Here is a 17,635-nt window from a genome sequence, read left to right on the forward strand (position 1 = left end):
TGGTAGTCATCCTCAGCAGTATTATCGCTGGAGAGAGTAGAAGTGTGAATAAATGATCCAAGCTACTGTACCTAAGACGCTGTGCTGCTGAGTGCATTATTAAAAACACCTCGTCGAAAATAAGCCTTGGCGTTTGGCTCGCCTTCGGGGGAGGAGGGGGGGGTTTACCGTCCGGTCTGCAAGCTCTCTGCACTACGACAGTGGTGTGAATTGTTTTTTTTCTGGTCCAGTCGACGGGATGACCTTCCCCCTGGGAGCACACATCCACCCCTTCCTCAAACAAAACCTTAGCTCACCGCAATCGCAATCCTTTCTCTGGCTGATCTGATCTGCACTGTTCTGGCAGCTTTTATAGCAGGGGTTAGGCCTGCTAACAGCAGCTTTGGTGTGTTACGGATCATAGTGGTTGTCTTTTAGTCTTCTTTTCTCTCTCTATCTATCCCTCTATATCCCCCCATCTCTCTCTCTCACACTTTGGGGAATAAGGTGCCATTTTGGATAGAACCCCTATGTGGAGTCAGGCTTCCCAGAGAGCCAGATACACAGGGCTGTATAAAATCTTTAGAAATAGCTTAGGAGAGAATCTCTCATGCCTTTAAACAGGTCTCTCTATCTGTTCTCTCTGCTGCCTGGGAGTGGATATCCTGACAGAAACAAGAACTCTTTGGGAAAGAGGCGAGATGCTTATTTATTTAGACTACGAATGGGTAGATATGACCATACAGTGCTAGGTCTGTGGAGGAGGGAGAATAGGTATATTGTTGTACACTAGGCACAGCTTGGCTTGGCTCTTTGACGTTTGATCCAAATAGACCAAGACAGGCACTTTGCTCTGTCTCTGGTTTCCCCATCCCGCAGACCAGGGTTACGTAAACATTGTCTCTAGGAACACGTGTGCTGGCAACGTTTATATCCCGATGGGGACTGTGACGACGGGGCTTTATGTGACATTGAATAATGATAGGGCCTGAAGCCTGGGCCTTTTACCCAATAAGACAGGCAGGGAGGGAGGGAGAGTTGAGGATGTATGGAGACCAGGGAGGACCCAAAGTTCGCCCGCTCCTGGCCCAGCTCTGACTGGCTGTGATGGATTGAAACCTCTCGTGTCATCTCTTTCTGTCCCCAATTGGGGACCAAGGACGTCAGTGAAAATGACTTTTTTTTTTGTCATTTTGGTTCACTGAACTGAATTGTTTTTATTTTCTTGTGTTCTCTCTCTCTCTCTCTCTCTCTCTCTCTCTCTCTCTTTCTGTCTCTCAGGGTGATTCAGGTGAAAGTGGAGAGCCTGGTCTTCAGGGAGAACTTGGCGGACCTGTAAGAGAACCCGAAAGAACCTGCACACTACCATCATCATTCAACAGAACGACACTCTCACCGCAGCACTACACGACAGCACCGCACTACACTACAACTGCCTCTCCACAGAAGAGAAAGAATTACACTGCTGCATACGCAATAATGGCCTGATTCATTCATGCATTACAACAAATAAAATGAGACTATTCCTCTACTACTGAAACAATTACACAATTCGATACACAGTTCTGAAATGACAACTTCACTATTAGCGTAACCATAGCTGAATCAATTTGAATTAAAACCATTATGAAAAGAAAGCCCGCCAACCACATGGAGTGCGATAAGCACACCCCTACTGTGCATTGACATAAACACATTATTGACACACTAACACTGGTGACACGCTAGTAAAAAAAACTGTTAACACACTGTTGACACACTGCCCCACCTGTCACAGGGCCCAAGGGGAGAGCGAGGAGAGAAGGGAGAGGGCGGTCCTGCTGGCTCTGCTGGACCCCCCGGCCCTAAAGGTCCCCCTGGAGACGACGGTCCTAAAGGAAGTCCTGTAAGTCTTGGTTACACGTCTCTGTAGAGTCGCATGTTACCCGTATTGCAGTTGAGTCCCGTTACTGCCATGCGAATGTATTCCCCCAATGGGTGTTATGGATTTGTGGTGAGTTGTCAGTGGGAGGCAAGGTAAGATGGATTCCCTTTATGTGTTAATAAATTAGCCCTAGAGTCACTCTGGATACTGAGCATTTTGTCTGATTTAATTTCCAGGGTCCAAGTGGTTTCCCTGGTGATCCTGGTCCCCCTGGCGAGATCGGACAGGCTGTAAGTCACTGAAATGTTTTTAAAAAATCCCTAACTGTGCTCTATCCGTCCAACGTTACGCAACTTTTACAACGTCTCTTTTTCTCCTCCTCCCAGGGTTTAGACGGTCCTCCTGGTGACAAGGGAGACGACGGAGAGGCTGGTCAACCTGTGAGTCTCGCCTAGCGCATTACTACACCCGTCCTAACGACAAAACAGGCATTAACAAACTCGAACGTGTCTCATATCTGAAGGGAACTGCAGTAAACACGCTGGGCGCTACAAGAGTTTTTAGCACCGCGTCGCTCATTCTTCCAGTGACTTTTTTTGCTCTCATCCCCAATTGTGAACCTTATCCTTTCTCACCTCCTAGGGTTCCCCTGGACCCACCGGAGAGTCTGGTCCTTCTGGCCCACCAGGAAAGAGAGGCCCCCATGGAACAGTTGGACCCGAGGGCAGGCAAGGAGAGAAGGGAGCCAAGGGAGAGTCTGGTCTGGAGGGCCCACAGGGAAAGACAGGCCCAGTTGGTCCTCAGGGAGCACCTGGCAAGCAAGGTTCGGAAGGTCTCAGAGGTATCCCTGGCCCAGTTGTGAGTACAGCATTATTTCATATTTTTACTTCTTTGTGTCATAGCCATTACAGTTACTAGGGGCAGCAACTGTGGATGTCCACAACACACATAGATCAGCATAGTGACTGATCTACAAAAGCTATTGTTTAAAAAAAAGCACACGCTATAGGCATGAGGTCATAATACCAATATTGTATGTGAAGATCAGTGGGTTAAAGCATTGACTCTCTGAATGTTTGCAGGGGGAACAAGGTCTTCCGGGTTCTTCAGGCCCTGACGGACCCCCTGGACCTATGGTGAGGACAGCCTAACCTTTCACCCTTGACCCTGGGTTGTTTGATGTCACAGGATTCACAGTACCTTGTCTTATTGGGCCAAGCATGTAATATTATCTGTCCTCCGTCTCTACTCTTCTTCCTTCCTTCCGTCCCTCTCTACCCCTCTCCCATTATATTTCCATCTCTCTCTCTCTCTCTCTCTACTCATCTCTCCCTCGCAGGGTCCTCCAGGATTACCCGGTTTGAAGGGAGACTCTGGTATTAAGGGTGAAAAGGTGAGCCCCCTCTTTCAACACATTATTGACCACATGTTGTACACTGTGCATATTACAGTGAAATATTGACGTCAATACCTGTTGCATGCATGGCTGAATATCACATATGGGATTGATCTTCCACTCTTAATGAGGTTGATGTCTAATAGCCCACAGGGATACAAGTGAAACGTGTCGATAGAGTATAATGCATACCTTACACATTCACGTTAATGATGACTGACTGCTCTGTGTTCAAACCTATCGATTGTTTATCTGGTATCAGCTCCAGAGCAGTGAGTCATCACACTAATGATATAAGGTTGGCAGAGAGACAGACGTGAGTAATTCGATGTTTGATTGATTATTGAAGTAGGTTTGTTGATCCGTATGTTTCTGACACCCTCCTCAGGGCCATCCTGGTCTTATCGGTTTGATCGGGCCCCCAGGTGAGCAGGGAGAAAAGGGTGACAGAGGTCTGCCAGGCCCCCAGGGAACATCAGGACCCAAAGGAGACAATGTGAGAACACCCCCAACTGAAATAACATGTAATATTAGAACAAGAAGGATACTCACACACAAAACGTCATAGCAAGGCTCCAACTCAGCCTGACATTAGTTAACCTAATAGTTACATGTTTTAGTTTGGTCAGGCATATAGTGGATCATATCAAGTCATTAAACAGCACCGTAAAATGTTTGATCACAAAATAATGACAATAAGGATACTTTCTTTTTTTTTCCTCTCTTTCCTCCCTCTCTCTCCAGGGTATTGCTGGCCCCTCAGGTCCTCTTGGTCCCCTGGGACCCCCAGGATTACCTGGTCCACCTGGACCTAAAGGAGCTAAGGGATCATCGGTAAGTGTCCCTGACCAACCACCATGTCCCTCTCTAAACCATGTCACACTGTCCCCTCTTAGCCATGTCCTAATATACATAGAGGCTGTGTGTGTGACGCTGTGTTGTGCTCTGTCTTCCTCAGGGTCAAACTGGTCCCAAGGGAGAGACTGGTGTTCCTGGACAACCAGGGCCTCCTGTAAGTTGTCGCCACGGTTGTGTGACGTTATTACATATTGTTGTTTTATAGTTCCATATGTTGTATGTGTTACTTTACGGAAACTATATGCACAATTATTCATTGAGTAAACGGAACTTTGCTATATGACGGTTTAGAATAGAATACAATAGTATGCTCCCACTTAAAACCACTCTCTTCTTCCACTCTTGTCACCTCCTTCCCTCCTCCTCTCCCCCTCTCTCTCCTTCTCCACCTCCACAGGGTCCTCCCGGTGATGTCATCCACCCGCTGCCCATGCAGTCGAATCCCAAGAGGAGCCGCAGGAACATCGACGCCAGCCAGATGATGGACGAGGCCAACGCCGATGCCAACTACAAGGACTACGACGACGGCATGGAGGAGATCTTCGGATCCCTCAACTCCCTCAAGCTGGAGATCGAGCAGATGAAGCACCCGCTGGGAACGCAGAGCAACCCTGCCCGCACCTGCAAGGACCTGCAACTCTGCCACCCCGACTTCCCCGATGGTGGGCATGGAAAATCTGAAATTCCAAATCTGACGTGCTCTGATTGTGTTCTGTTAATACATGACGTTGATAAGTCTTTGGATGATATAGCCCAGGAGTAATCCGACTTTGTATGAAAAAGACGCCCAGAGTATGTTGTCGAGCATCTGTCTTAGACAAGTGTGTAGGATGTCAATGCCAAGGGTCAAGTGTCATTACAGTGGACTTAAGTGGGATAGAGAAATAGGATTAGCCATCAAGAATTTCTTTGATGATATTTCCTGTCGTCGCAGTGTAAGTGGGCTAAAGAGTATGCCCTCTCTTGAAAGCTAAATCATGCTCATTTAAACATTGAATGACCTCTGATGAAAACGTTTCTAATTGTTAAGGTTCCGTCCTTTCCCCCCTCTCCTTCCCTCTTCGCCTTTTTCTCCCTCCCCCCTCCCACTCCATATTTTTGGTCGTTTTCAGGTGAATACTGGATCGACCCCAACCAGGGTTGCTCGAGGGACTCGTTCAAGGTCCACTGTAATTTCACAGCAGGAGGAGAGAGCTGCATCTACCCTGACAAGAAGTCTGAAGGGGTAAGTCATGGTGCTTTTACATACAGAACTGGTGAAATGGTCACATTTTGAGAGCCAGTGATAGAAATTCAATGGGAGAACATGCTTAAAATGAATGCTTACACATTTTCAAGGTTTTAGTTGATATAATGAGGGAAATACACATTCTTAAAAGCAGGCATGATGGCCTCCTGAGTGGTGCAGTGCTCGCTGTGTCACTAGAGATCCTGGTTCAAGTCCAGACACTGTCGCAGCCGGCCGCGACTGGGAGACCCACGGGGCAGCGCACTATTGTCCCAGTGTCGTCCGGGTTAGGGGAGGGTTTAGCCGGCAGGGATGTTCTTGTCCCATCGTGCACTCCTGTGGCGGGCCGGGCGCAGTGCTCGTTGACACGGTCGCCAGGTGTACGGTGTTTCCTCTGACACATTGGTGCGGCTGGTTTCCGGGTTAAGTGGGCATTGTGTCAAGAAGCGGTGCGCCTTGGCTGGGTTGGGTTTCGGAGGATGCACGGCTCTCGACCTTCGCCTCTCCCGAGTCCGTACGGGAGTTGCAGCGATGAGACAAGACTGTAACTACCAATTAGATACCACGAAATTGGGGAGAAAAAGGGGTAAAAAAATACAAATAAAAGCTGGCATGATGATATTTCTGGTTGATTGAAATAGTGTGTTTAATTTGTGTTGTATCTACAATGTAGATGTGTATGTTGTGTATGATGTGTATGTTGTGTATGATGTGTATGTTGTGGATGATGTGGATAAGTGAATGTAATTGTTCTTCTTCCCAGAGCCCAGGCAAACTACCTTGCATATAAATCATATATACCTCTCTTCTGACAGTACTGCATAATCACATAACACCTCCTCCTGTGCCTACACACATCATGTTTCATCATTACCTTACTGGCATGGGTGTAATATCAAGAGGATCCTCCAAGCCCCTAAGGGGCAGTCACTCCCATGTAAGATGCTTGGTGTTGCACACTGCTGACGTCATGAATTCAATGAATATATTTGGGGCAGTCACTCACTGTCAACGGAGAGTAAACTATTCACACACATGCACGCACCATCAGACACCGGTGTATAAACACATCCATTTTTCCATGCCATCCTCTAGTTAAGTCAGTAGCTTAGTGTTGTGCCTGGCCCAAACGCTTGTAATAGGTTAAGGCAGGTTACAGGCACCCAGAGAGGATTCAGCTGGATGATTATGCATGGAGAACAGGAGAGGAGATGAGAGATGAGGAGGAGAGGAGAAGTAAAACACAGGAGTTTGTCAGTGACAGGTCAGGGAGATCTGTAATGGCTTTCTGCTACAGGACATGTTAACGATTTGCTGGCACGCTGAGGCACAGAGGAGCAGGAGTTTGCATAAGTTCAGAATAATGAACATGCCTTTTTATAGCCAGGGAGAGCGATGGGCTAGTGGGATGGTTTCGTTGGTGTAGAGTGGAGAGAGAGAGAGGACATATGAGCAGAGGCCCTGACATTGACATACACACATGTGGGCACCTGCGCATGCACACACACACACACACACACACACACACACATACACACCCTCTCTCTCTCCTTCCCTCCTTGCCTGAGACACTATATCCCTAGATAGATAGATAGATAGATAGATAGATAGATAGATAGATAGATAGATAGATAGATAGATAGATAGATAGATAGATAGATAGATAGATAGATAGATAGATAGATAGATAGATAGATAGATAGATAGATAGATAGATAGATAGATAGATAGATAGATAGATAGCAGAGGGGGAAAAAAGAGTCAAGCTCAAATCAAAGTTTTTTTTTAAATGTTTTTTTTGCGGGAACAAGCTGGAATTTGTATGCACTGTAGTGAATAAGAGAAAATGCAGTTCAAATTTGAAAGCAAGTCTATTTTCCTTGCGTCTACGCGAAGCAATGCTGGGAAAGTGAGCGGATAAATAGCCAGAAAATAAACTTTGTGAATTGTTATGTCTGGAATTGTGACACATATATATATATATATAAACTCAGCAAAAAAAGTAACGCCCCTTTTTCAGGACCCTGTCATTCAAAGATAATTCAAAAATTTCAAATAACTTCACAGATCTTCATTGTAAAGAGTTTAAACACTGTTTCCCATAAACAATTAATGAACATGCACCTGTGGAACGGTGACACTAACAGCTTACAGATGGTAGGCAATTAAGGTCACAGTTATGAAAACTTAGGACACTAAAGAGGCCTTTCTACTGACTCTGAACAACACCAAAAGAAAGATGATCCCTGCTTATCTGCGTGAACGTGCCTTAGGCATGCTGCAAGGAGGCATGAGGACTGCAGATGTGGACAGGGCATAAATTACAATGTCCGTACTGTGAGACGCCTAAGACCGCACTACAGGGAGACATGATGGACAGCTGATCATCCTCGCAGTGGTAGACCAAGTGCAACAACACATGCACAGGATCGATACATCCGAACATCACACCTGCGGGACAGGTACAGGATGGCAACAACAACTGCCCGAGTTACACCAGGAACGCACAATCCCTCCATTAGTGCTCAGACTGTCCGTAATAGTCTTGAGAGAGGCTGGACTGAGGGATTGTAGGCCTGTTGTAAGGCAGGTCCTCACCAGACATCACTGGAAACAACGTCGCCTATGGGCACAAACCCACCGTCGCTGGACCAGACAGGACTGGCAAAAAGTGCAAGTCACGGTATTGTCTCACCAGGGGTGATGGTCGGATTCGCGTTTATCGTCGAAGGAATGAGCGTTACACCGAGGCCTGTACACTGGTGAGGGATCTATTTGGAGGTGGAGGGTCCGTCATGGTCTTTGTGACACATCAACATCGGACTGAGCTTGTTGTCATTGCAGGCAATCTCAACGCTGTGCGTTACAGGGAAGACATCCTCCTCCCTCATGTGGTACCCTTCCTGCAGGCGCATCCTCACATGACCCTCCAGCATGACAATGCCACCAGCCATACTGCTCGTTCTGTGACTGATTTCCTGCAAGACAGGAATGTCAGTGTTCTGCCATGGCCATCGAAGAGCCCGGATCTCAATCCCATTGAGCACGTCTGGGACCTGTTGGATCGGAGGGTGAGGGCTAGCGCCATTCCCCCCAGAAATGTCTGGGAACTTGCAGGTGCCTTGGTGGAAGAGTGGGGTAACATCTCACAGCAAGAACTGGCAAATCTGGTGCAGTCCATGAGGAGGAGATGCACAACAGTACTTAATGCAGCTGGTGGCCACACCAGATACGGACTATTACTCTTGTTCAGGGACACATTATTCAATTTATGTTAGTCACATGTCTGTGGAACTTGTTCAGTTTATGTCTCAGTTGTTGAATCTTGTTATGTTCATACAAATATTTACACATGTTAAGTTTGCTGAAAATAAACACACTTGACAGTGAGAGGATGTTACTTTTTTTGCTGAGTTTAAATATATATATATATATATATATATATATATATATATATATATATATAGTTAAAAAGTGCCTATTTAGTGTTGATAAGTTTAACTGCCAGTGCCAATAATAGGCCTACGTATTTGAAAACAATAACATTATCCCTACCTTTGTTGATTTAGAGCACAGGCATATAGCCTAGGCATGCTACGGCTGGGGAACTCCACGAACTCCGTTCAAGAGAGAATGCTGTTGTGTAGAAAGAACGAGACTAGCTGAATTCTTTATAAACTGCTAGGGTGTATTAGCTACGACTCCCCTCACATTCGTGAGCCAACATAACAGGAGGCAGGTACGGTGGCTCCCGTAGGACATATGAGGTGAGTCAAAAGGAACAGAACAATGATTCACAAGGTCTACATAGCGAAGATAACAAATACAACTGTTTATTATGGAATATCATGACAATTAAGTTGGCATACGTTATGCAGTGTATGTGAATTCAAGCTCTACTCTCGCAAGCAAATTGTGACACCATTGACGGTTTCCGTTTTAGAAGTAGATGGTATCAGTTCTCTCCCCCAGTGTGCTCCCCTCTGGTGCCCGCGCCGAACTGAAGGTGCCTTTCAAAACAGCATGGTGTGTGTTTAATGTATGCTGTCTCCCAGCGTTAATTGATCTCCAGCTGAACATTCATGAACACATTAAGGCGTTAACACATTAAGACTCATCTAGCTCATTACTGAGCTAGCCATAATATTCAAATGATTGTTGTTTGAATAAGTCCATCACACTGGAGTACTACTGGCCATTTAGTCTGATACAGATCTTAATGGGGAAAAAACTAAGATAATTATTGGTGGTTATAAAGAACCAAAAGCTGAACAGAATTTTTTTTAATAAATAATTATACAGCTTTTAAATTGAAAGGTGACTTATTGTTGGCTCTACAGTGAAAGCTTAACTGGCTTTAAATGAAAACCATAAAAACAAGCCACCTACTTGTCTCATCATAAACAGCAGAAGCTTAAACCGTAAAGTATAGTCACTTCTGTATGGTTATAGAGCAAAACACTTAGCAGAAGGGAAAATGGGGCATCTGTAAGGCTTTCCCTTGGAGGCTAACGGCTGCATCCGAAATGGCACCTTTATTGCCTTGATAGTGCACTACCCTGGTAATGCACTACCCTGGTAATGCACTATAAAGGGAATAGGGTGTCATTTGAGATGCAGCCAATGTCTCCTAACTAATCACTGTGTACTCATTAATATATTATCAGTAATTAGCTGCCAGACAATGTTTATACAAAACGCCATAATGGCTTACTAAGCCTAAGGTCTTTTACACTGTTCCGGGCTGTTCTGTGTCACCCGATACTTCTGCAGGTCTGGCAGACGCTACGGAGAGCCAATGAAACGCGGGGGGGGGGGGGGTGAAGCAATTCTTTTTTTCAGGAGGCTGTTCTTACTGTTTTTCTTTCTTTAACCTTCATTTTTTCTCCTCCTCCTCCTCCTCTTCCCCCCTGTTTCGCTCCCTCCGTACCCCAGACTAGGCTCACATCCTGGGTAAAGGAGATCCCTGGCTCCTGGTTCAGTGAATTCAAACGTGGTAAACTGGTAAGCCCCCCTGATGCCCCCCTTCCCCCCGTCCCCTTCCCTTTTTCCTGAACAGCTCATCTCATATTTTACAGAGCAAAATGGCAAAATGGCCCAAAGACGCCCCAGGCTCTTGGTATAGTCGCTACAAGCGAGGTTCCATGGTAAGTGGCACGCCCGCAGGTCTCTGGAGGCCCAGCAAGAGTGACTCCTTGCTGGGTCTCTGAGGGCCTAAGGGCCCTGCATGGTTCTAGGTTCTGGTACTGGTCAGTACTGGTTCTGCATGGATCCTGTACTGGTTGGTACTCGTCTCTGACTGGCACTCTGGCTTGTGGTTGTGGCGACACTGCTCTGCATGGTTCAGCATGATCAAGCTCAGCTCACCTTCAGTAAGACACAGCTGTAGGTGAAGGCTCCTCCCAGAATAGAGGGAGACAGAGTTGGTAGAGCAGACACACACACACAGACATTCTTTACCATGGCAACTGGTAGAAACGTCAATAGAAACATCAATAGAAAAAGGTAAGTGTTGTACAAAAAGTCATTGACTGTTGCCATGGAAAGGTATGACTGTGAATGCATCCACTCAACCTGACTACCTCTGAAGTTGGAGAGCGTCACCTAGAAGTGACTGAGTGCCTTGACAATCTCCCAGTTAGACACACATTTTACATTTAAACACAGTAACAACAACTATTCCTATTGACCTCTGCATTTCCAGTTGACTCAGATGCATACTGTATAAATACATACCTATTCATAAATAGGTATGCATCTATAGTGAAAGCTACTCACAGGAGAGTGATTAGAAACCATTTTGTTCCTGCTACAGTCATTTCACACACTCACTTCCTCATTCACTCTCACATCAGGATTACGGTAGGCAACAACACAGATTCAATGTGAACAGGTGAACAAAGGTCAGTCACTCAGTCACTCTCCCAGGGGCTTTTGGGTACTCTGCCACTTTTGACTTGCGGCTGTGGTGAAGAGGTAATGTTTCCATGGCGATGTAGCGCAGGTTCTACATGCTGATTCTGCGGGGCGGGGGGGGGGGCGGGGACAGACAGGAGCAGGGGAGGACCTACCGAGATCCTCTCTGAGTACATGGACACTCACAAAGGTGGGGGGTACTACTCCCTTTAGGAGCCACTGATGAACAGACACTCATACTAGACATAATGGACATAGTTATCATCCTATTCATATTTCCAAACTCCCTATATGGCCACCTTGTGAGTACTTGAAAATATATATAAACGCAACATGCATCAATTTCAAAGATTTTACTGAGTTACAGTTCATATAAGGAAATTAGTCATTTGAAATAAATAAATGAGGCCCTAATCTATGGATTTCACATGCCTGGGCAGGGGCGGAGCCATGGGTGGGCCTACGCCCTTCACCCACTGGAGAGCCAGGCCTAGCCAATCAGAATTAGTTTTCCCCCACAAAAAGGCTTCATTACAGACAGAAATACTCCTCAGTTTCATCAGCTGTCCGGGTGGCTGGTCTCAGATGATCCTGCAGGTGAAGAGGCCAGCACAAGTTGCACCTGTGTAATTTGACCTTTATTTAACTAGGCGAGCCAATTAAGAACAAATTCTTATTTACAAAGACAGCCTACCCTGGCCAGACCTGGATGACACTGGGACAATTGTGCGCCACCCTATGGGACTCCCAATCACAGCCGGTTGTGATACAGTCTGGAATTGAACCAGGGTCTGTAGTCACATCTCCTAGTACTGAGATGCAGTGCCTTAAACCGCTGTGCCACTCGGGAGCCCACCCAGTGATCATGCTGTTTATTCAGCTTCTTGATATACCACCCCTGTCAAGTGGATGGATTATCTTGCCAAAGGAGAAATGATCCCTAAAAGGGATGTAAACAAATTTGTACACAAAATGTGAGAGAAATAAGTGTTTTGTTCATATGGAACATTTCTGAGATTGTTTATTTCAGCTCATGAAACCTGGGACCAACACTTTACATGTTGCGTTTATATTTTTGTTCAGTATACAACATGTACATAGGATTTGATTACTTCCTTCTCATGGTAATTTGTCTAATGTCTATTGTTGTCCAGTTTGTGTGTGCGTGTGAGAATATCTATACACACACACACAAAACACACACATCAGTGGCTCCCTGCTCCTACTGCATGGCATGGGCGTTGCATGCGCTTGGCTCTTGGTCTCAGTCAGTCCTGTTTGTCTGAAAGAAGAAGAGAACCCTGTGGAACTGATGGTGGAACACTGCTGGTTGGTATGGAAACGGATCTCCACCGTAATAGTTCAGTGGCATCACACCAAAGACTGATGTTACCACGTGTTACCTGACAGATCATCAGTCACTATTAGTAACCATTAGAGCCAAACTACATTTGTTTAGTATTCACATAAACAGGCGAATTAGGCAAATTCTACATTTCACAAACCGATTTAACTAAAGCATTATTAATTTCATTAAGACAATTATGTTTGTGCATAATGTTTTATATTTCCTAATGAGCTTGTTTCAAAAACAGAGAATGTCCATTTCCTTAATAAAAGCTCAAATGTTTAATTGTGGATACAGTGGCTTCTCGATTGAGAGTTATCGTCACTTGTTCATTGCTTGGCGACTGCTACAGAACCATTGTAATCTTTCAGCAGAGAATAAGTCAGTCAGTATCTATGGCCCCAGAGCCTGTGGATTAGAGCTCATGTTGTAACCCCTGTCTGCCTTGCTGTTTCTCAGACACGAGCTTACTCCTAGAGCCCCAGACAGTCAGACAGAGCCCATAATACAGCAACCCTCTCCATCCCTCCCAAAAGTGGGTGACGATGGCCCATATAGTTCACTCTAAAGGAGGTAACTGGGATACCAACCTCTGATATACCCCCCCCCCCACCTGAATATGTCGTCTGAGGAATCGAGACGATGTCCTACTCCTGTAGCGCCACCGTGAATGGTGGGTAATGAAGCGTAACATGCTTTCTGGAGACGCGCCGGACGTTGTTGATCTCCTTAACCATAACCCCCCCCTCCCCCGAGCAGTAGTGAAAGATGGGACGAATGCGCGTCGCGGCCCACTACACCGACCTAATTGACATCCACAATTCTGTTAGGCCAGCTAGTAGCATCGGAGAGGGAGAGGCAAGGAATGTTGACCTGTTTGAGTGACTTTGTGTCACCAACACAGCGCTGCTGCAGACACCTGCAGTTATTAAAGGCTGCTGTCTGCAAACGATAACGACGACACTCATTTTACATATGAGTCATTTGGCAAACGCTCTTATCCAGAGCAACTTACAGTTAGTGCATTCATCTTAAGATAGCTAGGGGAGACAACCACAAATCACAGTCCAAGTAAGTACAATGTCAGTGCTAGTAGGAAAAGACAAGGGTTATGTGCAAGGGTTAAGTGCAACGGTTATGTATCCATTTATTTTTAAGACACTTTTGCAGTAGCTGTCGAAAATGAGATTTCACTGATAAAAAATAAACCCAAACGAGACACCTCACAGTACATGAGAACAGTGATGTGTAGACTTCAGTGTTCTTGTTAGAGAATATACAGTAAAGCAACATTGTGTCTGAAATGGCACCCTATTCCATAAATAATGCACTACTTTGGATCAGCGCACTGCTCAAAAGTAGTGCACTATTTAGGGAATAGGGTGCCATTTCAGATGCACACAAGCACCAATTGTATGTATGTATAGTGTCTGTATTATTCCTCAGTGTCTGTTCTGGCCTAGACCCTTTATCCCCTCTCCCTCCATCTGTAGCTCTCCTACGTGGACGCTGAGGGCAACCCCATCGGCGTGGTCCAGATGACATTCCTGCGGCTGCTTAGCGCAGCCGCCCGCCAGAACCTAACCTACAACTGCTACCAGTCGGTGGCCTGGCACGACCAGGACGGGGACTCGTACGACAAGGCCATCCGCTTCCTGGGGTCCAATGATGAGGAGATGTCCTACGACAATAACCCCTACATCAGAGCCGTGGTGGACGGCTGTGCGGTGAGTGGCTGGAAGTTTGTGTGTGTCTTGGGGGTGTGTGTAAGGGTAAGGATATGTGTGGGTGAGATGTTCTTAGCACCGAAGCACTTTCTCACAATGTCCCTCTCTCTGTTTTCCAGTTGAAAAAGGGCTATGAAAAGACAGTACTTGAGATCAACACACCAAAGGTGGAACAGGTGCCTTTTGTTGACATAATGTTCAATGATTTCGGCGGAGCCACGCAGAAGTTTGGATTCGAAGTGGGTCCTGTCTGTTTCATCGGCTAAGACTGTTAACTGAACAAAATGGAGAAAATAAACAGCATATTTGTTTTGTCAAAAACAAAACACATGAAATGAATAGGACAATTTTTATTTGTGTAAAACATTCTGTGTTCAATAGCAACAAGTATGAATAAAATACAAAAATTCATGATGAGAATACTAGAATACATTTCTGTAGGATTTCGTGAGAAATAATTAAAAGAAAGAGCAACCTTGCAACCTCAGTGTGCCTTCTCTATCACATGCAAGTTTTGAAACTGGATAAGTTAGATACTACCGACCCCTATCTTCACCCCTGACCCGTATCTCCGACCCGAAACCTCCACCCACTCCCAGTGCACTTGATGTAGATCCAGTCTGCCTGTCCAACGCACCCGAGGCAAACCTTTACCTGGAATTCCACTGGGTTCAGAAGATTGCCATGGACTCCATCCCATTGGGCAATTTGCTTCATTGTTTTCTTTTGATCTCTGTTTTTATTATTTTTTAAATCTCCCTCTTATCTCGCGCTTTGAATATTTTATTCATTGGTTCATTCATTCGCTCATTCATTCATTCATTTCTAAAAAGCTTTGTTTTGTGCATAATTGTCTCGCCGTTCTTCTGAACGGAGCTTATATATATAAATATATATAAATATTTGTTTTATGTTTGTAAGTACTTTCTGTATATTTTTCCAGGTAATGTTGATTGATTCTGGCTTCAAAACGTGCATGTGACCTTTTAGGAGATGATGGTTATTGGAATACATCAAATTTTCAGATACTGAAGTGAGGAATTGAATGTGTAAATTGGAGAATAGATGAGGAATGCTTGTCTTGTTTGCTGGTTGTGAAGCACACCTAATTGTAATTTAAGAACCGAATGAAAATAAAAGTTGGAGAAAAAAAACTCTGCATTACTATATGAGAGTTGATTTGCAGAAGACAAAATGTGTCAAGAAAAAAAAATACACAAAAACATTCCTCCTCTCCTTGTGTCCTCCTGAACGAAGTGCCTATTTTGGTGGCATTTGGAGATTTTATTAACTTAATCAACCGTCTTTTTTTTACATCATTTTTTCCCCAATACTTCACTATCTCTGATCTATCAACCTATATATGCAACGTGACATGTCACATTTCAATGAAGCACAGGAAATCAAGACTTAGGTGCTATTTTCTCTCCTCTGTGGTGCTATGATATTTTCTAGTTTGTTATTTTGAAAGTACAGTCATCTGATGTTGGTGATGTTAACCTGTCACCATGACTACCCTTTCTGCCTCTGACCCTCTTAGCCATTACCTCTGGCCAAATAACATCTTCAATGCATTCTTATTTATGTCCAGGGGTGTTTTAATGCATGCCAGTTTGCTTCATATTCATTCATAGATCAATGCAGTGTATTATTTGATGTACTTCTCTGCTTCCAAGGCCCACTTAGTAACTACTCTACGAGTCTCTGATCATACTGCAATTTACTTAGAATGTGTTAATTGAAATAAGATTGTACTCGAATGCCAAATGTGGGTCTAATTTATCTAACTTTCTTAGATGTCTTTAAAAAAGAGAAAGTAGAAGCAATACTGCAATGTTTCCATATCATGGTTCCAAGACTTGGTGCATTTTGTGAATGGATCTCAGTGATTGGTGTTATATGTAATGGATCATCTTTTTCCACTTCGTCAAGCTTTTTCATGCTTTCCTTTTCCGGGGGTGGGGTGGAGGTGACTGGTTTGGTACCTGAAATCCTCAACTCTCTTTACCAAAGGTTTTGTTTATACATAGCTTTAAGTTTCTAGAGGGCCAAGAATCGATTACATAGTTTGAAATCCACTATTGTTTTTAAAAATGTGACAGAATTTTCAAATGATGATTAAAATCAGATGTATCATATAAAAGAAAAATTATTAATTAATAAAAGGAAAAATGTAGTTTATTGTTCATCAGATTAGCCAGTTTAAAGGAAGAAAAGCCAGATGAAAAGCTTGTTTTTGTATTGTTCTGATTTACCTGTTGGTTTACTTCCTTTAGCCCTTAGTTATCCCCTTTGTACAAACTATGCACTCTGCCTGCTTTTTACCACTACAACATCATCACTTTTTACTGTCCTGCATAAGTAGCTTGATTTTTGTTAAGTTTGACCGTTTTTACCTTCTAGATATGTGACTTGAAACATTTCTGTTAAAATAGCTGAATACACTTATTGATAATCTTTTTAAATTTTCATTTCGATAAATCATGCCAAATTTAAAATTTTTGCTCTCAATACAAGGACAAAACAATTTTGTAAATTTTCAGAACCAGCAGTCAATAATAATTTGTTTTTGTTTTTTTTGTTTTACATTTGTCTGTTCATAAAAGATTTTTGCGGGCTTGTTAAACCTGTGTAAGAGAGGATAGGAGATGGTGTTTTTGTCAATAAATTCAAGTTTACTGTGGCCACCCACTCTTGTATGTCTTTTGAAGCATTAAAACCTATCTGTATGCATGAAATTGTAAGGTTTTCTTCTCTTGTTGTTATACTTTAGAAAGACATGATCTCCAACCCACTTTTTTTATAAAAAAAATACGTACATTTGCAAAAATCTATGCTAAATTGAAAACGGTCATGTCCATAATTCTGAAGTGTAGAGAGAATGCTAATATTGTAATTCTCTACCTTAAACCAATGTTAATTTGTAGGATATGTATTATATTATTGAAAAAATACATGTAAATTGATTGGTTTTTAGTCAATATTTGCCACTTGGGTTATGGTAGCCTACCCTGATCCAAAACTCCAGATAAATGGGATTTGGAGAAAATAAATTCATGTTTTCTTATTCTTTTACAGATTGACTTTCATCAACTCTGCGTACAGAGTTAGAAGGTGAATATTTTAAGTTTTTAGCAATAGCTGTTGATTTTAGAAACCACAGTTAAGGCTCTTTTCAGTCCGTAGCGCTGAAGGACATTTATACCGCGATTGAAAATGAAAGGCAATGTTCTCGCGGTCACGGAGACTGCATTCATGGTAATAGCTGTACATGTCGGCTCATGGGAAATGTCCTTAATATTTTTGCGCGGATCTTCCA

General features: G+C 43.9%; 1 protein-coding gene across 2 annotated transcripts in view; it reads left to right on the forward strand.

Annotated features, from left to right (window-relative positions):
* LOC109873567 (collagen alpha-1(XI) chain) overlaps positions 1-17,054 on the forward strand; it is a 127,866-nt gene extending 110,812 nt beyond the window's left edge. Inside the window, exons 46-60 of one of the 2 annotated variants that reach the window (XM_031809600.1) lie at positions 1,261-1,314; positions 1,757-1,864; positions 2,080-2,133; positions 2,230-2,283; positions 2,486-2,701; positions 2,926-2,979; positions 3,183-3,236; positions 3,628-3,735; positions 3,984-4,073; positions 4,198-4,251; positions 4,495-4,759; positions 5,210-5,322; positions 10,261-10,329; positions 14,083-14,316; positions 14,436-17,054. In XM_031809600.1, coding sequence (XP_031665460.1) covers positions 1,261-1,314; positions 1,757-1,864; positions 2,080-2,133; positions 2,230-2,283; positions 2,486-2,701; positions 2,926-2,979; positions 3,183-3,236; positions 3,628-3,735; positions 3,984-4,073; positions 4,198-4,251; positions 4,495-4,759; positions 5,210-5,322; positions 10,261-10,329; positions 14,083-14,316; positions 14,436-14,582 — 1,674 coding nt within the window. In that variant the 3' untranslated portion in view covers positions 14,583-17,054. Of the gene's footprint in view, positions 1-1,260; positions 1,315-1,756; positions 1,865-2,079; positions 2,134-2,229; positions 2,284-2,485; positions 2,702-2,925; positions 2,980-3,182; positions 3,237-3,627; positions 3,736-3,983; positions 4,074-4,197; positions 4,252-4,494; positions 4,760-5,209; positions 5,323-10,260; positions 10,330-10,403; positions 10,473-14,082; positions 14,317-14,435 lie in introns of both variants that reach the window. The other variant, XM_031809601.1, reaches the window with a different exon arrangement.
* Positions 17,055-17,635: the final 581 nt, after the last annotated feature.

Source organism: Oncorhynchus kisutch, linkage group LG29 (genome assembly GCF_002021735.2).
Source record: "Oncorhynchus kisutch isolate 150728-3 linkage group LG29, Okis_V2, whole genome shotgun sequence".
NCBI classification, from domain to species: Eukaryota; Metazoa; Chordata; class Actinopteri; order Salmoniformes; family Salmonidae; genus Oncorhynchus; species Oncorhynchus kisutch.